General features: G+C 45.2%; 1 protein-coding gene across 3 annotated transcripts in view; it reads left to right on the forward strand.

Annotated features, from left to right (window-relative positions):
• The first annotated feature begins 2,607 nt into the window (after positions 1–2,607).
• Positions 2,608–24,192, forward strand: part of LOC310837452 (netrin-4-like) — a 57,483-nt gene continuing 35,898 nt past the window's right edge. For 2 of the 3 annotated variants that reach the window (XM_083724068.1, XM_083724069.1), the window contains exons 1-2: positions 2,608–4,349; positions 13,945–14,486. In XM_083724068.1, the coding sequence (XP_083580194.1) occupies positions 4,262–4,349; positions 13,945–14,486 (630 nt within the window). In that variant the 5' untranslated portion in view covers positions 2,608–4,261. Of the gene's footprint in view, positions 4,350–13,907; positions 14,487–24,192 lie in introns of all 3 variants that reach the window. The other variant, XM_083724070.1, reaches the window with a different exon arrangement.

Here is a 24,192-nt window from a genome sequence, read left to right on the forward strand (position 1 = left end):
AAAACTGACACCAACATGTAAGTCTACAAAGAATCATGGGAGCCATACAGCAGTAGCATAACATAATGACAAAAGCTCCAAATCGCTCTAAAACAAGGCACCCCTTTCCAGGCATTTGAAGGAGCAATGTGAACTCTCCTCAGGAGAGATTTCTATAATGTTGGGGCCACCTTTGAGAAGCCCCTGTCCCACGGCAAGCCCCTTGCTTCTCTGATCATGAGGAGGGGGAGGGACTCTGAAGAGGATCTCAATACGTGCCTGGCTTCATTTGGCTGCCGCACTCAGTCAATTTGGGGTGTCAAATTGCTGATTATTTAACTTATTCTTATCAGGCACTTCCAGACCATCATATTTTAGTACAGATCTCTCACACTTCTGGGTACATGCTGGAATAATATGCCTTTTACACAGTAAGAGCACACCTTCCTAATTCACCCCCACCAGCCCCAGTGATTAAAACATGCATAATGGGGTGGGGGGAGGGGGAAGAACTCTGATGAACCAAAGCAGAAGTGAAGTGCTTCTTACTATCTTAGGTCTTACACACATGGCCCACAAATGCCTTGGGGAAGAGAAAGAAAAGAATGAAATATTTTTGCAGATCAGGGAATTAAGTCAAAGGCACATTTGCCGAGGGTGGGGACAATAAGCCTGTTATCAGAGGGCTGCAGGCCTGGAAATCTGGTTGGAAGAAAGGAATGAAGAAAGGAAAGAAAGGAATGGCTGGTGGAAATTTTGCCTCTGAATATGTCCCACTCATGCAGTCAGTCCGAACTACTGCAGAAAGAGATTAGAAAATCCACTTTATGGCTCCAGTAGGCAGCAATCAGTTCTGGTGATACAGACACTCAGGGGCTAAGAACAGAGAGTTGTGGAAATCGTAATGTGACCCAATAAACAGACTGCTTGGGAAGATACAGAAACTAGGGTTCAAACCCCACCTAATCTGCAGATTCGCTGGGTGGCCTTAACGAAATTCCTGTCATTCAGCATTGACACACCATCTGTAAAATGGGTATAATGCAGTGATGTATTTTGTGGTGTTGCAGCAAGAAGACGGGAAAGGACCACAGCAGTCAACAGTGATCAGTATGCATGTATGCAACATGCAAACATAACCACACACATAGTTGTGGAAACATTTTGTGACTGTGGGTAAGCCAGGGGTGGGGGAACTTCAAGTCGGCAGGGCATGGTAGTGGCCCTCTAGGGCTTCTGTATCTGGCCCTAGATACTCTTCCAAGGCCACACCCTCTCTCCTCAGGCTACACTCATCACCGGCCTGCTTCCCACCCCAAATATTTGTGCCCAGCAGGAAGGTGACCTTGAGCTCTCATAATGCCTTTTGGTTGTCTGGGTGAAGGCTAGAGAGTGTGTAAATCAGATAACTGCTCTCCCACTTTTGCCTCTGGCCGCATAGACTTGGTGCCTGCCAAGATCCCCTGCCCCTTATTTATTTGTAATAAAAAATAAATAAAGGTTGGCCTTTGTTGTTGTTCATTGCTTGGAAGGGGCTTCTCTGTTGTGTGAGGGTTTTGTTGTTGTTGCCTGTGTTAGAACATATGAACAGCTTGCCGAATCAGCCCAATGACCTATCCAGTCCAACACCCTTTTTGTCACAGTGGCAAAAGAGTTTTATCACTTTGCCGGGGTACGGGGAGGTATTTTTGAAAGCAGTTCTGAGCACCACCAGTTTGTTGGAAAGGAGTACAACAAGGCTGTATATTGTCTCTCTGCTTATTTAACTTATATGCAGAATTCATCATGCAAAAGGCTAGGCGGGATGAATCCCAAGCCGGAATTAAGATTGCCAGAAGAAATATCAACAATCTCAGGTATGCAGATGACACAACATTGAGGGAAGAAAGTGAGGAGGAATTAAAGAACCTTTTAATGAGGGTGAAAGAGGAGAGCGCAAAATATGGTCTGAAGCTCAACATCAAAAAAAATGAAGATCATGGCCACTGGTCCCATCACCTCCTGGCAAATAGAAGAAATGGAGGCAGTGAAAGATTTTACTTTCTTGGGCTCCATGATCACTGCAGATGGTGACAGCAGTCACGAAATTAAAAGACACCTGGGAGGAAAGCAATGACAAACCTAGACAGCATCTTATAAAGCAGTGGAAGACAGGAGTGCCTGCTGTGCTCTGGTCCATGGGGTCACAAAGAGTCAGACACGACTAAACAACAACAACATGATGTGGGTATTTGGCAATGCCCCCAACAGTTTTTTACCTTTTCAAATCTGTCTCCACACGCAAAAGTGGCTGAGGACCCCTCTAGTCTTTTTGCTGTAAGAGACTGTCATGGCTCTCCTTCTGGAACTTTGCAAGGAGAAAACGCAGAGGACTGAATACAAAGTTGTAAAGGGCTGGGCTGAGTTTCAATATCGTGAAAGGGCAGCTAATGGTTATGTATTTTACTTGCAAAGACACTTGTGGGATATTCTGTCTCAGATGCAAACATACAAAAAAGAAACCCCACCTTGGCTGGCCTTGGGAAGGACACACCTTGACTTGGAGCAGGGAAGTGATATACTGTTTTGCCTCTGGCAGCAAAATAACTTTGCATGAGCCTGTAAACCCCAGGGGGGTGGAGAAACCCCGGCCTGCACTGCAACCAGTAGGCCAAAGCATTGCTTAGTTTCCAACCAGCTGCAAAAATTCAATCTTACTTTTCTCTGCTTAAATCCAACTTCTGCTTCTCCTCCCAGACAGGCTCTGGCAGGTTATTAACGCTGCTCGTTAATCAGCATCCATCCTTAGTGGTCGAATCCACTAAGCAGGACAGCACATGTCCGATCACAGCAGCAATTTGTTAAACCCTCCTCCTCCTGGACCACTTTGCCTCTGTCGCCTGCCCGCCTCGGTGCTATGCGCAGACGGCGCCTGCTGCTGTTGGCCGTTATGCCTGAGGGGGGCGCTGCGGAGACACGAATCGACCCCGAGCCTGGCCGGTGCGAAGGGGGGAGCGACGGAGGAAGGAGCGCTTTCCCCGACGGGCATTTGGTTTTAAAGGCCCAGGACAGGAGCAGCGTCGAAGTTGGAGGCTTGACGGGCTCTTGCGAAGTGGGGGAAAGGAGAGGCTCTGCGAGCGAGCAAACGCGGACACGTGCGTCTGGAGAGCGGCGCAAGCAGCCGAAGGAGTGCGCAAGTGAGATGCAAAACACAGACACGCACACGTATCAAAGGACGGGAAGAGGATCACATGTCAGAATAATCCCTTTTGCAGCCAGACGGGGCTAGAGGGGACAGAGGTGGCCGGCAGAGGCGATCGCCGCGGGGTTGGAGAGACGCGAGCAGCTCGGCGCAAAGAAGCCTCGCCTCCCCCCAAAAATAGCTCATCGTCATTTTTTATTTTATTTTATAGAAGGCACTGATCCAAGGCACCTGAAAGTGAAGGAAGGGGCTATTCACCAATCCCCACAAAAGCCACCCAAGCCCGGCGCTGCCCTGAATAGTAGTAACAATACTACTACTAATAATAATACATAGGATCGTCTCTGAGACACCGGCGATAGTCCCAAGGGGGTGGGGGAGAAGGCCGTGCTTGGGCGACCGAGGAGAGGGTGGTTGGAGGGTGGCAAAACAAAGGCGGCTTTGCCCTCGATTGCACTCGCGTTAGAGGAGCGTCAAAGCGCGAGTCAGTCCGGCGCGAGGAGGAGAGCCGAATGGAAACATTCGGGCGGCCAAGGGAAGGTCCGAAGTGAAATCGAAAGTTGAGCGAACTCCGAGGGAACTTTCGCCCTCCGAGCCGCGTCGCCGCCTTGACCCTGCGAAAGGTCGACGGGCGAGGAGGAGGAGGAGGAGGAGGAGGACTAGGCTTGCTCCGCTCGGCTTGCTGTGCCAGACGTGTGAACTGCACCTCGTCTCCGGAGGGGGGGGGGCGAAGTTGGGAGGGGGCGAAGGGGCTCTATCTCGAAGCAGCCAGCCAGCGCTCTGACTGAATCCACTGGGAGGCGATGGGCGGCTGAGGTGGACGCGCCGGGGGAGGCGAAGCGGCCGCGGAGCTGGGAAGCACGCCTTAGATCCGAAGGGGAGAGAGAGAGGAAAGATACACAGAGACACGCGCGGCGGGTTCCCACCCACCCCTTCGGGGAAAGAGAAGCACGAGGAGCCCGCAGTCATCGCTGCCCTGAAGGAAAGTGTTTTTGTTTTGTCTGCTCTGCCCCCGCCTGAAAAGAAAGGTCATGTGGGCACCAAGCTTGTAGAAATATCACCATTATTATTATTATTATTACCCTCGCGCCTCCGGAGAAGATGGATTTCCTAGGCGGAGTCATGCAGCATAAAAGCATAACGCTGATCGTATTCCTGGAGTATATTATTTCTGGCCATCCTGGAGCAGGTAAGCGGAATTACGCATAGGTTCCCAATCAATGGTAGCGGAGAGCTTTAAAGCCTCTTCCGAGTGTTTATTTGCAGGAAGAGGAGAAGTCGTCCGTTTTTTCTTTAGATGTCTAGCCCACTCTGTCACCGAGTCCAGAGGCAGGCAATACCTGTGTCTCATCCCCGCCTAAGTCCCGGTTGTTCCCATTTCAAAGCCAGGAAACTGAGGCAGAGAGAAAGGTAATTCTCCCAGAACCATTCTGCACTGGGATTCAGACCAGGTTGAAATGGGATTACTGGGAATGGTTTTTTCAACAGTGAAATCTTATGCAAGAAATTTTGGCTTGCACAAATGCTCAGATGCTGGGCTCTACTATAAGGAGAGCCACACAAGATTGAGAGTTATGATTCAATATTCAGCGTGCTGTCTGCCTGCAAGTACTTGAGATGGGCTGTGACTTTGGGTGCATAATGTATGTGCATATCAGTGCTTTGAGTTTGGACTTAGCACATAGGATAGTGTTGGGAATAAACATATCCGAATAAGAGCAACTTTCAAGTCATGCCACATAATGTGTCTCGCTCACCAATATGCACTGTTTCTCCGGAAGAGCATATCTATGTTTCAAACCCTCTCTGGTGAGGACTGAGATGCATTATTGACGTAGAGCATGAACCATCCCCTCCCATCTGCATGTAGAAACCCCCCCCCCCCAGTGTGCTCCTGTCTGTAAGCATGAGGCTGTGCCATTGATGGGTCTACCTCAGTGCTATCTACACTGACTGGCAGCAAGCAGTCCTCCAGGATGTCAGACACGAGTTCTTGCTCAACCTGACTTGGGCGTGCTAGAAACCGAACACAGGACTAATGGGCTGAGATGGGTGGCGTCGCTCCTCAATGATCTAAGGAGGGATAACAATGGTCCTTCACAATTTGTGACCCAAAACACTGAATTCAGTCATGTCTTTGGCATTACAAGTTGTTCAGGAACATAGGAAGCTGCCTTCTACAGAGTCATCCCATAGCTAGTCCATGTTGCACAGTGATGTCTGCTTGACGCTGACCACCAATGGCTCTCCAGCCAGGACTAACTATAACAATAACAATAATTTATTTATACCCTGCTCATCTGGCTGGGTTTCCCCAGCCACTCTGGGCGGCTCCCAAAAGAATATTAATATTAATAATAAAAATAAAGTCATAAAACATTAAAAACTTTCCTAAAGAGGGCTGCCTTCAGATGTCTTCTAAAAGTCAGATAGTTGTTTATTTCTTTCTCAAACCCACCTGGAGATGCAGGGGATTGAACCTGAGTTCTTCTGCATGCAAAGCAAGAGCTTGGCCACTGGGCTAGAGCAGTGTTTCTCAATCTTTTTTTCCAACCGTGACCCCCTTTCGACCTTGTTTCCTTCATGTGGCCTCCCCTGCTCTACTGGTAGAAAGGGAGCTATTTTGTTTGCAAATAGAACATCTTCTATTTATTTTTTTTAATAATTATATAATTGCACCTGGGGGCACCCTTGGAATATCCTTGGAATATGGCCCCCGGCTGAGAAACACTGAGCTGGAGCCCCACCACCTCCACCTGCAAGGGGATATGTTGCTACTATGGCGAGTGTACCGTAATGCACTTAGCCATTCCCAAGAATGCAAGGCCCTCCCCCACTTTTCATTGGCTGGTACCACTTCTGAGGGAGTGGTCAGCACTCTAGGAGCATAAAGAGACGAGTGGACTGCTGAATAGAGTAGGCATATTGGCTGACAGTTGGCGTAACAGAAGCGAGAGCTCAGTGGCTGTGGGGATCCTCTCCTTATATACAGAGCTTCATTTGGTGAGGCCCGATTGTGGCTTAGTTTTCAGACATTATGGCTCTTGATCAAGGAAAACCGCATGGTGGTAGTGAGCCTGTTGTAAACATTGAGTAAGAAAGGAAATGAACTCCAGTTTGATGCTCTTTAACACTTGTAAAGCAAGAAGTCCATTTAGTCTGCCAAACAGTAGGGCAGGCTATGTTAGTTTTGACCATGATACTCAAATGGTTGAGAGGCAATCAAGGGGAATATACTTGTGAAAACCTAGATATCAAGGTGCATGTATGAAGTTTCAAATATATCCAAATTCCATACAGCTGCATTTTTTCAACTCCAGATCTCTGTACAGCTTTCTATCCTCTGCACCACACCAGGCTGCATCTTCCGTCTATATACAGCTTCATAGCCCATGCTTGCTATTTTGGATCTGTTGAAACAGCAGATAGGATGCAACCCCCCACCCCACCCCTTCTTGCCTATGATTACATTGGGTGGTGGATTATACCCCTTAGGCTGGTTGTTCCTTCTTCTTTCCCATTTGTTCAACAGCTCTACGAACCAGTGAAACTGGTGTGAGTGTTTTGCTTTTTAACTCAGCGATGGCAAGCAAAGGGAAGGCTTTAGTAGTTTGGTTTTGTGTTAGTGAAAAGCATAAAATAATCTTGTGATGTACAATAGATGACAGATTATGAAACAGATGAATGCATCAGACAGTGGCTTCTCCCATTATCTATTCTCATCAGAATTGTTGTCACTTTTCATCAATCATACACGGCAACGATAAAATTACCCCTGATCCACTTTGTTTTCAGCCATTTCCCCTTTATCCTGTAATCAGTGTAAAAACGTGTTACCATATTAACATTTAGCAGCTATATAAAGTTAGGACCGAGCAGAGAAACTGCCCTGTCTTCATACATTAGGAGTAGCATGCCTTGCAAGGTTTGTGTTACTCTGTCCTGGACTGTCAGATGTTATTGAAGATGTGCCACTGTGGGACTGCATTGTGTTGAGAGCTAAAACCTCTTCACTGACCCTAGTGACTCGAATGACCTCAGCCACTGAGAATCAAGGCCGGCCTTATTTGCATGCATAGCTCCACCCTTTCGTGATCTTATGGCCAACAAATTTCAAAGGGGATTAGACAAATTCAGGGAGGATGAGGCTACCAGTGGTTACTAAAGCCGATGGCTATGTCCTACTTCCATGGTTGGAGGCAGCATGCTTCTGAATTCCAGTCACTGTAAATTGCAGCTTGCAGTTGTGCTCAGGTCCTGCTAGTGGGCTTCCTCTGGGCATCTTGTTGGCTCCTGTGAGAATAGGATGTTGGACTAGATGGGCCATTGGCCTGATTCAGCAGGCTCTTCTTATGTTTTTATGACCAAACCCTGGCTCTCCCTGCTTGATCCCACTGAATGCAAAGCTTTTGTACAATAATGATACAGTATTGCTGAAAGATCAGAAATTGAGAGATGAAGTTAAATCCAAATGGTTGCTATCCATGGGACCATGCTACAGTACAGTGATACCTCGGGTTACATATGCTTCAGGTTACAGACGCTTCAGGTTACAGACTTTGCTAACCCAGAAATAGTACCTCAGGTTAAGAACTTTGCTTCAGGATGAGAACAGACGGCGCGGCAACAGCAGGAGGCCCCATTAGCTAAAGTGGTGCTTCAGGTTAAGAACAGTTTCAGGTTAAGAACGGACCTCCGGAACGAATTAAGTACTTAACCTGAGGTACCACTGTAGTTGGTTACTAGACTAAGTAGCATGGCTGTTTCCACACAATTAAATATGTTTGGCTGCAGTAATCCCCCCCTCACTTCCCTCAAACAAAGCAGAAGCAGAGGAGGTGACCAGTGGAAAGTGGGAAACCATTTCAGATCCATTTTAATATTTCTTTAAGGGTGAAAGGGTAAATCAGGCAATAGGAGAGAGGTGATTAGATCAGAGGGCTATGAACTAAGAAACAAGCTAGCATTCTGGTTATATGCCTCCTTCAGAGGTTAGATAGTAGGCTTATACTTCAGCAATTTGTGGTGAAGCTTTAAACAACCTCACTTTCCCATTCTACATTTAAATACCCTACAGTCTCCACTGGGAAGAATAGCTCTCAAGATAAGTTTAGTTTATGCTATTTCATATCATAAGCTTTCTATTTTAAGTGATACCACAGATCCATCCATCCATTCATTCATTCATTCATTGGTTTTGTATGCTGCTTTTTCCACACACACCAAAAATGTGTGGCATCACTGTGTGGCAGATTCTGACCATGTTTAGCCAAATATTCAAAGATGACGTCTTTGGATCTTCTTCTTCAGCATGCAAAGGCCTTAAACTGAAGCAGGCATGGACTGGGATAGTGGGAGAGAGGGCTGAACACCTGGGCAGAGCTTAGGTGTTATATCACTAGTAAATGGACCCCTGACCGTTAGGTCCAGTCGTGGCCGACTCTGGAGTTGTGGTGCTCATCTTGCTTTATTGGCCGAGGGAGCCGGTGTACAGCTTCCGGGTCATGTGGTCAGCATGACTAAGCCGCTTCTGGCGAACCAGAGCAGCGCACGGAAATGCCATTTACCTTCCCGCCGGAGTGGTATCTGTTTATCTACTTGCACTTTGATGAGCTTTCGAACTGCTAGGTTGGCAGGAGCAGGGACCAAGCAATGGGAGCTCACCCCGTTGCGGGGATTCGAACCGCCGACCTTCTGATCAGCGAGTCCTAGGCTCTGTGGTTTAACCCACAGCACCACCTGTGTCCCTCACTATAGAGTAGTAAATCCCATCTTCTCTTACCTCTCTTACCAATATTAGCTAGATCAGCCTTCACAAATCTGATGCCCTCCAGATGTTGTTGGACTACAACTCTCATGACTGATGGGCGTTGAAGTCCCAAGAACATTTGGAGGACACCAGCTTGGTAAAGGCTGAGCGATTCCCCCCCCCCCCGAAGCTTCTTTACACAGTAACACATAAACTATGAAATTTGTTACCACAAGATGTGTTGATGGCCACCAATTTAAATGCCTTCAAAAGGCAATTAGAATTATAAGCGGACACATGGTGCATTGCACAATTATATCAGCAAACAAGAAAGATTATGCATTTCAACAGTTATAAAGGAAAGGGATAAAGGGAAGAGGCAGACTGCTTTAAGGAGTTAGGCTTCATGGAACAGATTAGCCTACTAAAATGTATATATAAAGAGGAAGGGACATATATAAAGAGCTTTTCCATTGCACCGTTTAGAATTAAAACTAGCAGCAGCAATTCTTTTTTCAAAGAGTTGGTTGTAGAAAGACTACCCTGGTTTTCCATTGCTCTCAAACGGAACATGAAGCATCCTCAGCATGGGTGTGGTGTGACAACAGGAGCCTATGTACCATGGGCGTAGCCAGGATTTATTGGGGAGGGCAGGCTTTATGTTTGGGAGGGGAAGAACCGAGATATCTGCAATGCAATTGGTCAGTTAGTTAAGTATTTCTATTTACAGTATTTGCTTTATCTTGGGGGGGCAGCAGCACTCCTGCACCCCCTGACTACGCCCATGCTATGTAGCAAATGTGCTTGATGCCAGCAGTTATTGAGAAGCAGTGGTGGCCCTGGCAGTCCTCCTGGAGGACATACCATTATCAACATCCCATCCAAGAGGATGAAGGAGAAGGCGACTGATCGCGATGAGCCATAGTTTGGATCTGCCCAATTCTTTGCATGTAAGATTTTTTAGGAATGGGAGCAGTAAGGTCATGGATGCCTACTTCCAGTGAACACACATACTTGGAAGAGATTCTTCTGACAGCACAGAGGAAGAATGGCAGAAAGTAGACTGTGATCCACTCCACTGGTGTGTTGCTAGCCAATTTCCAATGCTTCACCTAACATCTGCTGGTTACTGGGATCATTGCAGGGCTAGGTTGATCTTAACTATGGTAATTCAGCAATACATTTCTTCTGTCCTTAAGCAAGCGTGCCTAGTCAGGATCCCTTAACACAGAATAGTTCTGCCACGCGTGTGTGTATTTTTGTGTAAAATACACTTTACTAAATTCTAGTAAAGAATTTAAAGTGCTTTCCAGTGGCATTCCACTCTTTCAGTGGAGCAAGAAACCTGGCCAGTCTTCTCCCTATATACTGGTTTGTTTATTTTTCCATACTGCCTGTGGTTTGGTGTGGTTTTTTCTTATTTCATAACATGGCATCAATGGGTGAAAGGGACTCAATAGCAAGGGCAGACCCACTAACTCGAAACATCAAATAAGGATGGGTTTGCATAACTACTAGCTTGGAACATGTGGCGCTTTGAGTATATCATGCAAAGGTTGCTGCAGACCCACTTTCAACCCACATGCAGCCAGCTGAACTCGGTAAGGCAAGGCCCACACACTATTGTCTTAAAACACAGCTGGGTCATTCTTTTTCTCAGTATGGTTTGAAGCTGGTTTGGGGGCAAACATATCAAAACACAGTATTTTCCTAGATCTGGATTGTGGCTAATGCCATGTGTATAAAGGTAAATGTAAAGGGACCCCTGACCATTAGGTCCAGTCGTGACCAACTCTGGGGTTGCGGCGCTCATCTCGCTTTATTGGCCGAGGGAGCCGGCGTACAGCTTCCGAGTCATGTGGCCAGCATGACTAAGCCGCTTCTGGCAAACCAGAGCAGTGCACGGAAATGCCGTTTATCTTCCCGCCAGAGCAGTACCTATTTATCTACTTGCACTTTGACGTGCTTCCGAACTGCTAGGTTGGCAGGAGCAGGGATCGAGCAATGGGAGCTCACCCCGTCGCGGGGATTCGAACCACCGACCTTCTGATTGGCAAGTCCTAGGCTCTGTGGTTTAACCCACAGCGCCACCAATGCCATGTATATACCACATCCCAAACCAGCTAATCTGCTTTCAGCCATCAGCCATCTGAAAGGTTTGCCCAGCTTTTTGATGACTATGTCACTGCCAGACGCTTCAAACATTTGCCAGAAGCCCTTCGACAAACAGCCACCTTGCTGAGCGACTCCCCTGGGATAGCAGGGTAAATGCATAAATAGTTGAGTGGCATCGATTATTGCGCAATGCCATCTATCAAGAGCCAGGCACCATCCACCTCGGTGACATACAGCCCCTCGGGAGTGAGGGGAGGAGGGCGCACTGCAGCCTTGATTGTTTAGCCTGGCATGAATTATTCAAGGAGTCCCTTTTGGCATTCAGGGTAAGTCCCTGGTTGCCGGAATGCTCTGCCCCTTTGCCCGCCATGCCTTACTTTTATGACCCTGCATTTCAGAGAAATAAACCAAGTGACGGATGGGCTGCCTTATTGGCACATTAACTGCTTCCAATGCAAGACTCTTAATCAACTGCAGATTTTGATCCGACTCTTCCCACCCGCCCCCTTCTCCGCTCATTTGTCACATGTGCTCTCCTACTCTGCCGTTCCTAATGACACAGCAGTTCAGACAGGAACCATTTATTGATGTTGCTGCATTAGCAGGCACAGCAGATAAGCCTCCTTGTCATCACCACTGATTAGAAAGCCAACTGTGCTCTTCCCCACTCTGCCTGCTCCATAAAATGCATTTAGAAAATTGGTGGCGGGGGGAGTGGAGGAGAGAGAGAGAGACAGGCAGTGGGATGCTTTCCGATTCCATCTCTAGGAATGAAAAGAAGCAGATTTCCATTTTAATTTTGAGCCACGGGGCGAGCGTCATCTGTATTCGTCTCCTGTCATTCTTGCATTCTGAGGATTCATTGGAAACCAGGGCAAGTCTACTTTTGAAACAGAGCCATGCAAACAGAGCAATTCCATAGTTCTTGGGTTAGACCCAAAGGTTCCCTTCTGCACGGGGGAAAGGCACAGATGATCACCCAAGGCCTGTTTTGCAGCTCATGCTGGAGCAGAAGAAGGTGGGAAGTAGATCGGGAACTATTGGCGATTTGCAGCACAGCAGCAAGGGTTTCTGACTCCAGTGGTTGGACAATGGCAACAGCACAATGACTCCCACCACCACAAGTTGGACTGCTGAAATGGGAAAGAAATAAAAGCTTGGAGGAACCAGACTTGCATTTTAGTGTGCAGAACTCGGTTCAGTTCTGGTACTTAGAACAAATCCCTGAGCTCACTGCAAGTTCAGAGTACTCATGTTCTTCAATTCTAAGTACTTCAGTTCCTTTTGCACCTGGCTCTGGTTGTTAGATCTCTAGTGAAACACAGAGTAGATCCCACAAGGCTAGAGGACCGTGCAAGAAAAGTGAACCTAAATCCAAAGAGGTGCTTCCATTTCCACAAGTAGACATTTGAGAACCACTATGGGATTCTTCCACTAGTTCAGCCGTCCCTAGCCTGTTGCTGGACTACAGCTCCCATCATCCCTGAACATGGTTCTTGCTGGCTGGGGCTGATGGGAGCTGGAGTCCCAACCATCTGGAGAGCACCAGGTTGAGAAGAGGGTGCTCCAGTGCATGCACTATCAACTGCAGAAGACAATTAGCTGTTCTCCCTCTCCCCAATTCCAAAAACTTTTAATCCAACCCACAAATTTTAGTCGATACACTTTAGACATAAATAGTGTGTTCTGCCTTTTAAAAAAACTTTCTGTAGGTATGAAAAGCATAAAGCCATAGAACTGTGAGAAGCCCTAGTTCAGCATGATATTCTGCAGCAGAAGCATCCTGTGAAATTGTGACAGAGGTAATGGAAACGAGCATGGAAATGGATTTGGAACAGGAACAGAAAATGTGTAGCCTCTGGGTAGAAAAACTGGAAGTGAATTCTGATTTTGACTACCTTTAGAACGGAGCTATTAACCACTGCTTTGCTACTTCCCACTTGTATTTATTATTGGAACTCATTTTTTCATGCACTTAGGGCCATTTGATTCAATATTTCTTCTGATGGTTTTATGGCACTCTCGAGGTGGGCTTGATCATTTTTTCTCAGGGCGAGTTCAAGCATTCAGGCCTTGTTCTCAGCTGCTACATGAAGTACCGCTGGGCTGCCACTGTCTTAGGACTGTTGCCCTAAGTTTGGCCATGTGGGGGCCTCTCTAGCTTGCTCCTCCTGCTGGCAGCTGCTTCTAATAGCAATTTTGTCTGTGTGTGCTGTGTGACTCATGGTACAAGCGCTCCAATTTTCTTCTTTTTCTGTCACCCTGCCCTGTTTTCAGGAGGTCTCACAGCCACAGTAAATTATGCACGTTCTTCTCCATAGCAAAGGGTTTCAATCAATGCATGCATCATTTTTTAAAACAATGATTTGAGACCCAGAAGGTAGATTAGAAATGTTTATCCTGCTGTATTTTATCATGTCTATTTGTTTTTAAATGACTGGCAAGCTTGACTTGCATTATGATCGTATTGTGCACCAATTAATTTGCCAATTAATTTCTCATTTCACAACTGTTCCTTGCAAATATCTGATCTTATCAACCAAATTGATGCTTGGTTAAGCAAAATCTCTTTTTGGCTTTTCCGCACATTTGATAATACCCGATTCAGTGGGTAGGATTGGATTTTCGCAAGGCACAGCTGTGGAACGAGAATATGTCTCAGACCCAGGCAAATCAATTGGTACACAATGCCATCAAATTTGGGTTAAGTGAAACTGATGGATGGGCCATAAGTCTCTTTGAGACTTTTTTTTTTTGCAGAAAGCAAACAATAAATGCAGATAATAATAACAATTAATGACGGTGTTAAGTGCTTGGTAGGGGATCCAGGGCTGGGGAGGGACTGGGTGATACACAATTGTGCAGAATATTGATTTTATGCAGATTTATATCGTTTTGTTCCCTGCTGCTCGCACTGCAGATTCAGCAAAGCTACGAGCCTTCCGATGCGATGGGCACTCCTGCAATCCTGCCGTGGGGAACCTTGCGACTGGAAGAATGCCAGTCACGCTTACCACCTGCGGTCAGAACAGCACAGAACTTTACTGCTTTTACCCAGACCACCATCTTCTCCACCACGGCCCCCAAGGGTGTGGACAGCCTAGGTGCACCAAGTGTAACGCCAACCAGCCTGATAACTCTCACCTTCCTTCCGCTATGACGGACGACTTCTTCCTAAACCCCGCCTCCTGGTGGCAGTCTGCGCAAGGGGTGCACAGGGAGGAGATCCGGCTGGATTTGGAGACGGAGTTCTACCTGACCCACGTCATTGTGGTGTTCAAGTCGCCTCGTCCAGCGGCCATGGTGCTGGAAAGATCGCAGGACTATGGGCAGACGTGGAGGCCGTACAAATATTTCTCTGCCAACTGCACGGCCACTTTTGGGCTCCCAGACGATACCACCGAGGAAGGGTCTCTCTGTACCTCCAGGTATTCAGATGTGATGCCTTGCACTAGAGGAGAGGTAGGTGACGGTGACTGAAATATGCTTCACTTTTCTATGGTCACTGAGAGATTATGCTAAAAACAAAGGTTAGAAGCTGCTGCGGAAGAGAGCAGCCCTGGTGTAGTCGTGGGCAACACGTGTCGTGTAATCTTTGACAGCCCTGGATATGGTCCTTTCCATCTCTATTTGCATCATCCAGCCAGTTTAGCAGAGTCTGGGTGAGCATTGCTTCAGAGAGATGGAAATGAGCATCACATTGCATGGAGATGTTTCTTGCGGAACCGGAACTATGGTGTTGTGGTTTTTTTAAAAGGCCTAATCATATAATTTGTTTTCCCAAGAAAGAGAGGTTTTAAAAATACACACTCAGTGAAACTGTTCTATTTTCAGCTGACAGTTTTTCTATATAAAGCAAAGTCATTTGTCATGTTGTCAGTGCACATAGAGTACTAAGAACATTGCCAGCACCTCGTTTTCAGAAACCTGGATCCTGCACTTCTACGTGTGTGTGTATGCCAGTGACTATTTTATGATTGATGCACGACCATGCACAAACTTGTTGCTGCTGACCCGGAAATGGCTAGAAAATGGGGCAGAATGGAATTGGGTGTGGCTTATGCATGCTCCGCCAACATGCCGGGAGGTCATGAATGGAACTCCAGCGTAAAATGATAGCCATATCTATCTATCTATCTATCTATCTATCTATCTATCTATCTATCTATCATCTATCATCTATCTATCTATCTATCTATCATCTATCTATCTATCATATATCTAAACTCTCATCTCTCTATCTTAATGTTTTATTTTTTTGTAAGTTTTTAAATCTATGTTTTTAGCTGTTCTTATTTTATCTGTAAGCTGCATTGAGTCCCAGCCAGGGAAAAATGTGGGACATAAAAAAATATATTATAATAAGAAATCTCAGCAGCAGAATCCTGTGCAAGGCAAGTGTGTGATTCATCTAGTGGTACCGACTGACAATCCTGGAATTCTTTTATAATTGCTTAGCATAGTATATCAGGCACATGTGGCTATGTTGACATATCCTGCTCTATGGCATCCAAGTGATTTTTGATGCCGCATGAACCATGTTCAGGTTTTCTCACTTGTGGAGCCTCTATTCAGGTGGCACCATGCCTTATGAGCACCCAATTTAGATGTTCATAGAGGGAAAGGCAAAGGACTGGAGGCCACCGCTGCCAACGTAGCCAATCCCCTACAGTTTCACATTACTAGCTCACACTCTGGCTCCACTCCCTTCCGCTCCTTCCTGATCAGAGCAATAGGGCAGAAACCCAGTAATTCACCTTGCCTGAAACTGTATGGGAACTGAAATGCAGCCAGGCTTCTCTGGATTTTATGATGCAGCTCTCTAACTAAAAGAAGTGTGAAATCATTGTGCATATCAGGAGGACGTGTTCTTAAAGATGCACATATTAGTCAAAAGATGCATATATGAGTCAAAATAGCATAGAAAAAGGCACTATATCAGGGGAAATTTCTTGCAAAAATGTTCAGATTAGGCAAACTGGTATACAACAATGTGTATATTTAGGATAAATGCTCACCGAAATGCTGGCGAATTTTCATGAAGAATTTTAAATTAATTAATAAATGACAAACTGATGCAGAAATGTGGATTTGAAAAATGAGAAACTGAATTCAAAGAATTGTTAGAGCTGAGAGTTCTTAGGAAATCCCCTATTTACTCCGAGAGCTACGAGTCTAGAGTGCCCTAGAAAGTAGGATTGATCATTAAGACACTCTGGCAACTGTCTCTGCCAGCAACTCTCAGCCCCCATTAACGAACTACAGTCCCCAGGATTCTTTGGGGGAAAGCCCTGACTGTTTAAGGTGGTATGATGCTGCTTTAAATCTACAGTGCAGACAGGCCCCAAGTATGTTTAATGGGGCTTAAACATATGTTCATAGGATAATTTATTTTATCCATTCATGAAATTCATATACTGCTGCTTGTAAAAACAAACAAACCTCAAAGCAGTTTCCGAAAAGATTTCAGCCTTGAAAGTAGAGTTATCTTGATGATCCAAACTGGTTGTCCAAATGAGTCGCATGACTCTCAGCTTACCATTCCAAGGTGTAGGACACAGCAGTGTAAGTACTTGTCTTATTTTTCATCTTCTGAATGCCTTCCTAAGACATGGAAATAGTTACAGAAAGTTGCGCCGCGTTGCTATTTTACAGAAAACAAGAGAGGCAAATAAATTCAGTGGTGGAGCAAGTTCTGCTGGTGAAAGAGAATGCAGGCATAGATATATGCATAAAAAGGTAAAAGGTAAAGGTACCCCTGCCCGTACGGGCCAGTCTTGACAGACTCTGGGGTTGTGCGCCCATCTCACTTAAGAGGCCAGGGGCCAGCGCTGTCCGGAGACACTTCCGGGTCACGTGGCCAGCGTGACATCGCTGCTCTGGCGAGCCAGAGCCGCACACGGAAACGCCGTTTACCTTCCCGCTGGTAAGCGGTCCCTATTTATCTACTTGCACCCGGAGGTGCTTTCGAACTGCTAGGTTGGCAGGCGCTGGGACCGAGCAGCGGGAGCGCACCCTGCCGCAGGGATTCGAACCGCCGACCTTTCAATCGGCAAGTCCTAGGCGCTGAGGCTTTAACCCACAGCGCCACCTGCGTCCCTAGATATATGCATACAGAACTTCAAAAGCTTGCATTTTTCATTTCTTTGTTTTGCTACCCATAGAAGTTGATCTAATAAAAAGCCTTCATCTGGCCTGCTTTAAGAAGATCTTAAGTCGCATGTGCCCCAGTTTTTAGTTTTACATTCACCTGCATTGTGCCAGTTAAACAGAAGGTGTGATCAAAAGCAGACGCTTAGGTTAAAATGCTGGTGCAGATTTGTACCAAGGCTAAGGTCTCAGATCAGATAGAAATAGGAATGGATGTGTTCAATTTTTTTATTTTGATTTTTGTATTGTCCTTATCCTGTGCTGGAGGGATTTGGGAAATTAGAAGCATGTTTTTAATAAAGCAGAGCAGCCGGAAATGAAAATAAGTCTGCAGGAGGAAGAGTTTGGAGCAGTGGAAGGGTGGTGTTGCAGGAACTGTAGGTCAGAAAAGTCTGATCCACCAAGAATTTATCGACTTGCTTCTCTATTGATGTTCCTGTCAGAATCTATAGGAGGTCAAACTACCAAAAGTCCATTCATTCCATGTGAGCGTCTCTTGTGACAGATGACACCAAGGGAGTGTGCTAGAATGATTACGGGGGGAAGAGAAATTGTGTATGCTTGAACAAGGTAACCCGTTGCTGTGGCAACAGGTTAGATGTGCCCTGCTTGACAGACCTGTTTAATAATAATAATAATAATAATAATAATAATAATAATTTATATCCCACCCATCTGGCTGGGTTTCCCCAGCCACTCTGGGCAGCTCCCAACAGAATATTAAAAACACGATAAAACATCAAACTTCCTTAAACAGGGCTGCCTTCAGATGTCTTCTAAAAGTCAGATAGTTGTTTATTTCTTTGACATCTGATTTCTTTGACATCATTCCACAGGGCAGGCGCCACTACCGAGAAGGCGCTCTGCCTGGTTCCCTGTATTTTTTTTTTTTAATAATATTTTTTTATTAGTTTTATGAAATACAGAAAAAAGAATAAAGAGCATATTATAAAAGTAGAGAAAGAAAGTTACAAATTTTCTTATTCTTTTTTCCAAATCTACTGGACTTCCCCGCGTCCTCCCAACCCTGCATTCTCTGTAATACATAACATCTGCAATTTGTTAACTTGTTTCAATACTTATTGTATCTTCCATTTTATCATGTTACCCAATTTCAAATATATTATAACCCAAATCATGTACGTTTTCATTTTAACACAATGAAGTTGTTTCATTATTCTATCTCTGACTTCTTGTACCTTAATTTCCATTTCTTTAATTTAACATTACTGAAGCTAGAATTTCCTAAAAGGTGCGTTTTTTAACATTCATACAACTTATAATGTTTTTCCAAATAGTCTTTAAATTTTTCCCAGTCCTCCTCGATTGTTTCTTCTCCCAAGTCTCAGATTCTGCCAGTCATTTCGGCCAGTTCCATGTAGTCCATCAACTGCGTGTGCCATTCCTCCAGTGTGGGTAAATCTTGTGTCTTCCAATGTTTTGCAATCAGGATCCTTGCTGCTGTAGTAGCGTACATAAAAAAGGTTCTGTCCTTCTTAAGCACTCTCTGGTCCACCATGCCCAGGAGGAAGGCCTCTGGTTTCTTAGGTAAGGTAAATCTAAGTACCTTTTTTAGTTCATTATGAATCATTTCCCAAAAGGCCTTCACTTTCGGGCAGGTCCACCAGAGGTGAAAGAATGTCCCTTCCGCCTCTTTACATTTCCAGCATTTATTATCAGACAGGTGATATATCTTAGCAAGCTTGACTGGGGTCATGTACCACCGGTATATCATTTTCATAATGTTTTCCTTCAAGGCACTACATGCCGTAAATTTCATTCCGGTGTTCCATAACCTTTCCCAGTCTTCAAACATAATGTTATGCCCCAAATCCTGCGCCCACTTTATCATGGCGGATTTGACTGTCTCATCCTGAGTATTCCATTTAAGCAGCAGGTTATACATTCTCGAAAGTAGTTTACTTTTTGGTTCTAACAGTTCTGTCTCTAATTTCGATTTTTCCACCTGGAATCCAACCTTCTTGTCTACTTTAAAGACCTCTTGAATTTGTGCATAATGCAACCAATCTCGCACCTTGTTTTTTAGTTTTTCCAAGCTCTGCAACCTCCAATTGTCTCCAATCTTTTCAATAATTTCCTCATATTTAGGCCAATTGGCTTCCATATTAGGTCTCTTACGTGCCTTGGCCTCCACCGGTGAGAGCCACCTCGGAGTCTTACTCTCCAATAAGTGCCTGGTTCCCTGTAACCTCACTTCTCGTAGTGAGGGAACTGCCAGAAGGCCCTCAGAGCTGGATCTCAGTGTCCGAGCTGAACGATGGGGGTGGAGACGCTCCTTCAAGCTTTGCTAGCCAACCTATGTGGATTGGTACCACATGCTCTCTTTTCAAACCACACCAGTGGATCAAACACTAGATTTTGCTAATGCTTTCCTTCCATGAGACTCAGATTCAGATCTTGTTCAATCATAACTGCCGCAGAACTCACAAACCTGAGCCTGAGGAAAATAAACCAGCAAAATAACCTTTTTCTGGTTCCAAATCTTCCATGAAGCCACTGCTAGTTGAGTGGAAGGACAAGAGCTCTCACGCTTAGGGCCAGTCCTGCCATTAGGCAGTGGAGGCAACTGCCTCAGGCAGCATATGATGGGAGGTGGTGGTATCCCTCAGCTCTTCCTCCTGAGCTTCCTGACAACCCATTCACAATATTAAGTCCCTGTCTGGAAGCCCCCATTGCTGCGATTAAGAGGGCGGGGATTCCCATAATCGCAGCTGCATATATTTAAGCTGTTGTGATGATAGTAGTCATGATTTGGGAAAATGCAAGAGGTTAAGCCAGGACACCCCCCGCCCCTCAAAAAGATGGCAAACTCCAGGGCCACCTATTGAGTCTAACATGGTCCTGGAGTCAGCAGATCTGCTTTGGCCACCATGACAAAGAAAGCTCATCATTCATGACTCTTTAGTTATTCCAACTTCCAGCTGGAAGAGATCGGGGAAGGGATTAGTTGCTCATAGAGGCAAGTGCCCAAATGTTATGACTAGGGCTGTCTGTTCAGCATTTCGTTGAACTTGAGCTGCAGAGGAGATAAAATGCAGAGGCAGGGGGGGGGGGGAAGCAGTTAACTCCAGCAGAATAAACATGCAGATAGCACCGCCAGGTTCTGCTTCCCCAGAGGAAAGGGCTGTAATACAGTGTGAGTGTGTTGGGGGAGTGCGCAGTACCAGGCAAATATGGTTTTGTAGGGGGGGAAAGCAGAATGGAGAACAACTCAGAGGCAGCTACGATGGAAGAGGAATCCTCTTCTAACCTGCATTTTAATGAGCCACATCTGCAGGCTTGCATTCTCTTTTTCTTCTTCTGTTTTTTTTTCAACTTGTAAGCTAGCCAGGAAAAGGCACTGTTTTTCTAGCATTATTTCTGCACTTCCTGACATGCTGGACAGCAGATACTGAATAGATTTATCATCTTCTCATCATTATATAAACGCTCAGTGAAGCTCCTGCTTCATTGGTCAGACCTAAACGGGAAGGGACCTGGAGAGCTATCAGAAATTGTTGACTTTTTTTTTTAAAAAAAATGCTTCTTTTTTATGTATAGAATTGACATTTATTAGGCTACTATCCCACCCTTCTTTTAGAAAGTAGGAGGATCAGAGGGGTTCGAGTGATCCTGGGTCCAGGCCCTAGTTAGCATCAGGTGCTCCCAACTCCATTCAAGGCACTCAGAAGAAGCACTTTTCTGAATGGTCCTCTCTGTAAGGACAATGGCTGATAAGCTTTCTTCTTTCCCCATCTCAGTTGATTCTAGGAAACTGGTTCAAATCTAACTGAGATTGGCAGGCGCCGAAAGCAACTACTATCTGATGGCAGGGTGTGAGCACTGAGCTTGATGGTTCACAATCCCAGGGCCCAAACATCCATATCGCGTTATCATCGCCGTGACTTTGGCGAGATAAATTTGCTACTTTGTGAGAGACTCAGTGTATTCATACCTAGGACTCAGCTACACTCAAGTCAGTTATATCCTTGTAACTCCATTGTAAAGATGCGACACCAGATGGCGCTCTAGAGCACAAAATTTATCTATGCAATTTTACATAGGGGTTTTTTTCGTTTTGTTATAACGATCTAATTTATGGCTTATTTATAGTGGTTTTCTTCCTGTGTGTAGATCCAGCCATAGAATTCATTCATAAGTTCCGTTGGGTGCTTCTGAGGTGGGGAGGACTAATGGCGTGATCCCAACCCCTCCTCTGCATTTACTGTGTGCACCTGTTATCAACTGCTGATGGTGCTGAAAGGAGCCAATCTCTTTTGCTGTCTCTTCTGCTATCTCTTTGCTGTGTCAGAAGGAGGGGACAAGACCATCCCTCCAGTTGTCCTTCCAGCAGGGGCCTCTCCGTGTCACCAGTTGCCAGCAGGTGATAGAGGGGTTCGCTCTAAATTTTATTTCAGCTTATTATCAATCATCATCATCACAAGCTTCTGGTCTTCGATTAGTTTTATTTTGCATTGATGCAGGCTAATTGCTTTATGCAAGTTTGTATTAGTTGTTTCATTGCCTAGAGATCCTGCTGATTAGGATAGGCAGGACATAAATTTAATATGGTAAATGAATAATTGTGCCTGGAATCTTCTACCTTATAGAAGGCGCAATGTGCCTTCATTGTTTTAATTTTCTTCTGACATCTTAAGGAGGATCTTAAGATCCTTTCTTGGGTAGCCTGCCGTAGGAGGTCATGCGTAAGAAGTGCCCTGACTCCATGACTCACTCATCCTTCTTGATTCTGGGCATGAATTCCTGATAAGAGGAGCTTTTGTTGTGGCCGCATCGTTTCACGTCAACTCCAGACTGGGAGATCAGGCTGTAATAACAGAATTATCTGCATTGGGGAATGGAGAATCAAAACATGGACCCCACGAATGGCAGGAAATCAAAAATCTGAGACATTGTCTCTGGAATGAAGATGACCCTCTTGGCCGGAGATAAAATATCAATGAGATGAAGAACTGCCAGCTGCTACTGAATAGGGTGGCGGAAATACATCGCCTTCATGATTGTTGTCAGCTTGCATTTTCTGTTGCTCTAAGGCACTCCTAAATTCCTTGCTGCTAAAAAAAAAAGAAGATAAAGGGGGTCAGGGCAGGCAGGGGTAATAATATTCCATTTATGATGAGTTGCAGCTGAGCGACTGAAAACAATAGCATGTGAGAGGTGAGAGTGAAAGGAATTCTCGCAAAGCACAGAGCTCCAGCATCAATTGGGATTATGCAAGAAAGACAGAGTTTAGCTCTCTTTTCTGTGGGAGCATTCAAAATAATTCAAAGGACACTTCCATTCTGTAAGTTCCTGAAAGTTAGCAGCCGAGCTCCGAAGTCCTAAGAGGAACTGAAATGAGGCTGGAGCTGGGATGGTGTATTGGGGTAGTATACCCCAGGCTGAAGCCAGAGATGTCCACGGTTCGACTCCCTGCTTGCCCCACTTGTTGTGGGGAAGATTCTCACTTTGTACAGCAGACAGGCAGAAAAGGGGGGAAGGTGAGGGAAACACGACAACTTGGCAATCCTAGCTGGGCTAGATCTCCTAGGAGGGACCAATCATGCAATGCCACATAAAAAGAGCAAATGATAGTCAATCAGAGGCAGAATTGATTATTGGGCCGGCATGGTGGGTAGGAAGCAAAAGGTTAGGTGCAAATGAGATAAACTGCAGCAAAGCAAGCTGGTGGGGGAGACCAGAACAAGTTGTCTAAGCAGCCAGAATTTTAATGGCCTGCCTAGAATTGTCTCCTCTTGGCCAGTTGCCAAAATGAATGTATTTGTTATGAGCAGCTAACATCCTTGCCTTCCTTTCCCAACAAATTCATTTTTACAGTGGTCTGTTGCCCCCTTCTAGTCAGCAGCATTCTACGTCTTTTGCTCAATTCAAGAGCGCTGAGGAAACTGCTCATCCCAGAGCTTTATTTCTCAAGCAGAAAGAGGCCGTGAATTAATCATCGAATTGCACTTTGATGTGGGAAGTGGAAGTTCCATATAAGGATACCCGTTGGGACAAGCCTATCATACAATAAGCTTTGTTGCTGATGGATCGATATCCAACAGCTCGTGGGGACCAAGAGATGGCAAAATAATTTGAAATATGAAAGGCAAGGCCAGGAATACATATTTGCAAAATAATGGAAAGTACTGGAAACCTTTGCTATCTGTCTTCTTCTTTCTAGAACCTAGAGTCAAATCAACTATTTACTCAACTTAAAACAGATCTTAGGAACACTTATAACAGGGCAGAACAGTGAAGGAACAAAGTTTGCCAGTTTTTAAATGTTGCATTTTCTTTGTTGTTGATTTAATTTACAAAGAACCATATAGCACAAAAATTATTATTATTGTATTGAGGAATATTCTGAGCAGCTGGCATCCTGTTCTAAAAATATTCCTCAAATGATAACACCTCAGTAGAGTTTCAAGGCCCTGATTTCAGCTTTCACAACTGGGAGGACTTCAGAAATGTTTCTGTCTCCAAATAAGTTGCTTGGTTCCAAGAGGGCAATGCCACTGCAATGGTCCATAATAATGTGCTATATGTTACAGATAGGTAGCCACGTTGGTCTGCCATAGTCAAAACAAAAAAATTCCTTCCAGTAGCACCTTAAAGACCAACTAAGTCAGTTCTTGGTATGAGCTTTCGTGTGCATGCACACTTCTTCAGATACAATGTGCTATATGGTTCTTTGTAAGCCTTGCTGAGATGTACACTTTGCAACTATAATGTTGTTTTGTCTACCTTATTATAAACACCTACTTTCACTGGAATGATTGACTATGCTTTTGGGTTTGGCTGTGATCTTTCCAAAGCCTTCTCTGACATCGATTTCTCAGGAGGTGGTGGCTGAGAGGAAGATGTGTGTCGGTACCCAAAGACACTTCTTTCTTCTGTTAAGAGACACCAGAGACTGTAAACCACCCTGTGATCCTTGGATGTAGGGCAATATCTAAATCATCACCATCATCATAAGGCGAATATAGAAATCAGGGGTTGTGTTGGTTTCAGTGGG

Source organism: Podarcis gaigeae, assembly GCF_964106915.1.
Source record: "Podarcis gaigeae genome assembly, chromosome: 2".
In the NCBI taxonomy this organism is placed as follows: domain Eukaryota; kingdom Metazoa; phylum Chordata; class Lepidosauria; order Squamata; family Lacertidae; genus Podarcis; species Podarcis gaigeae.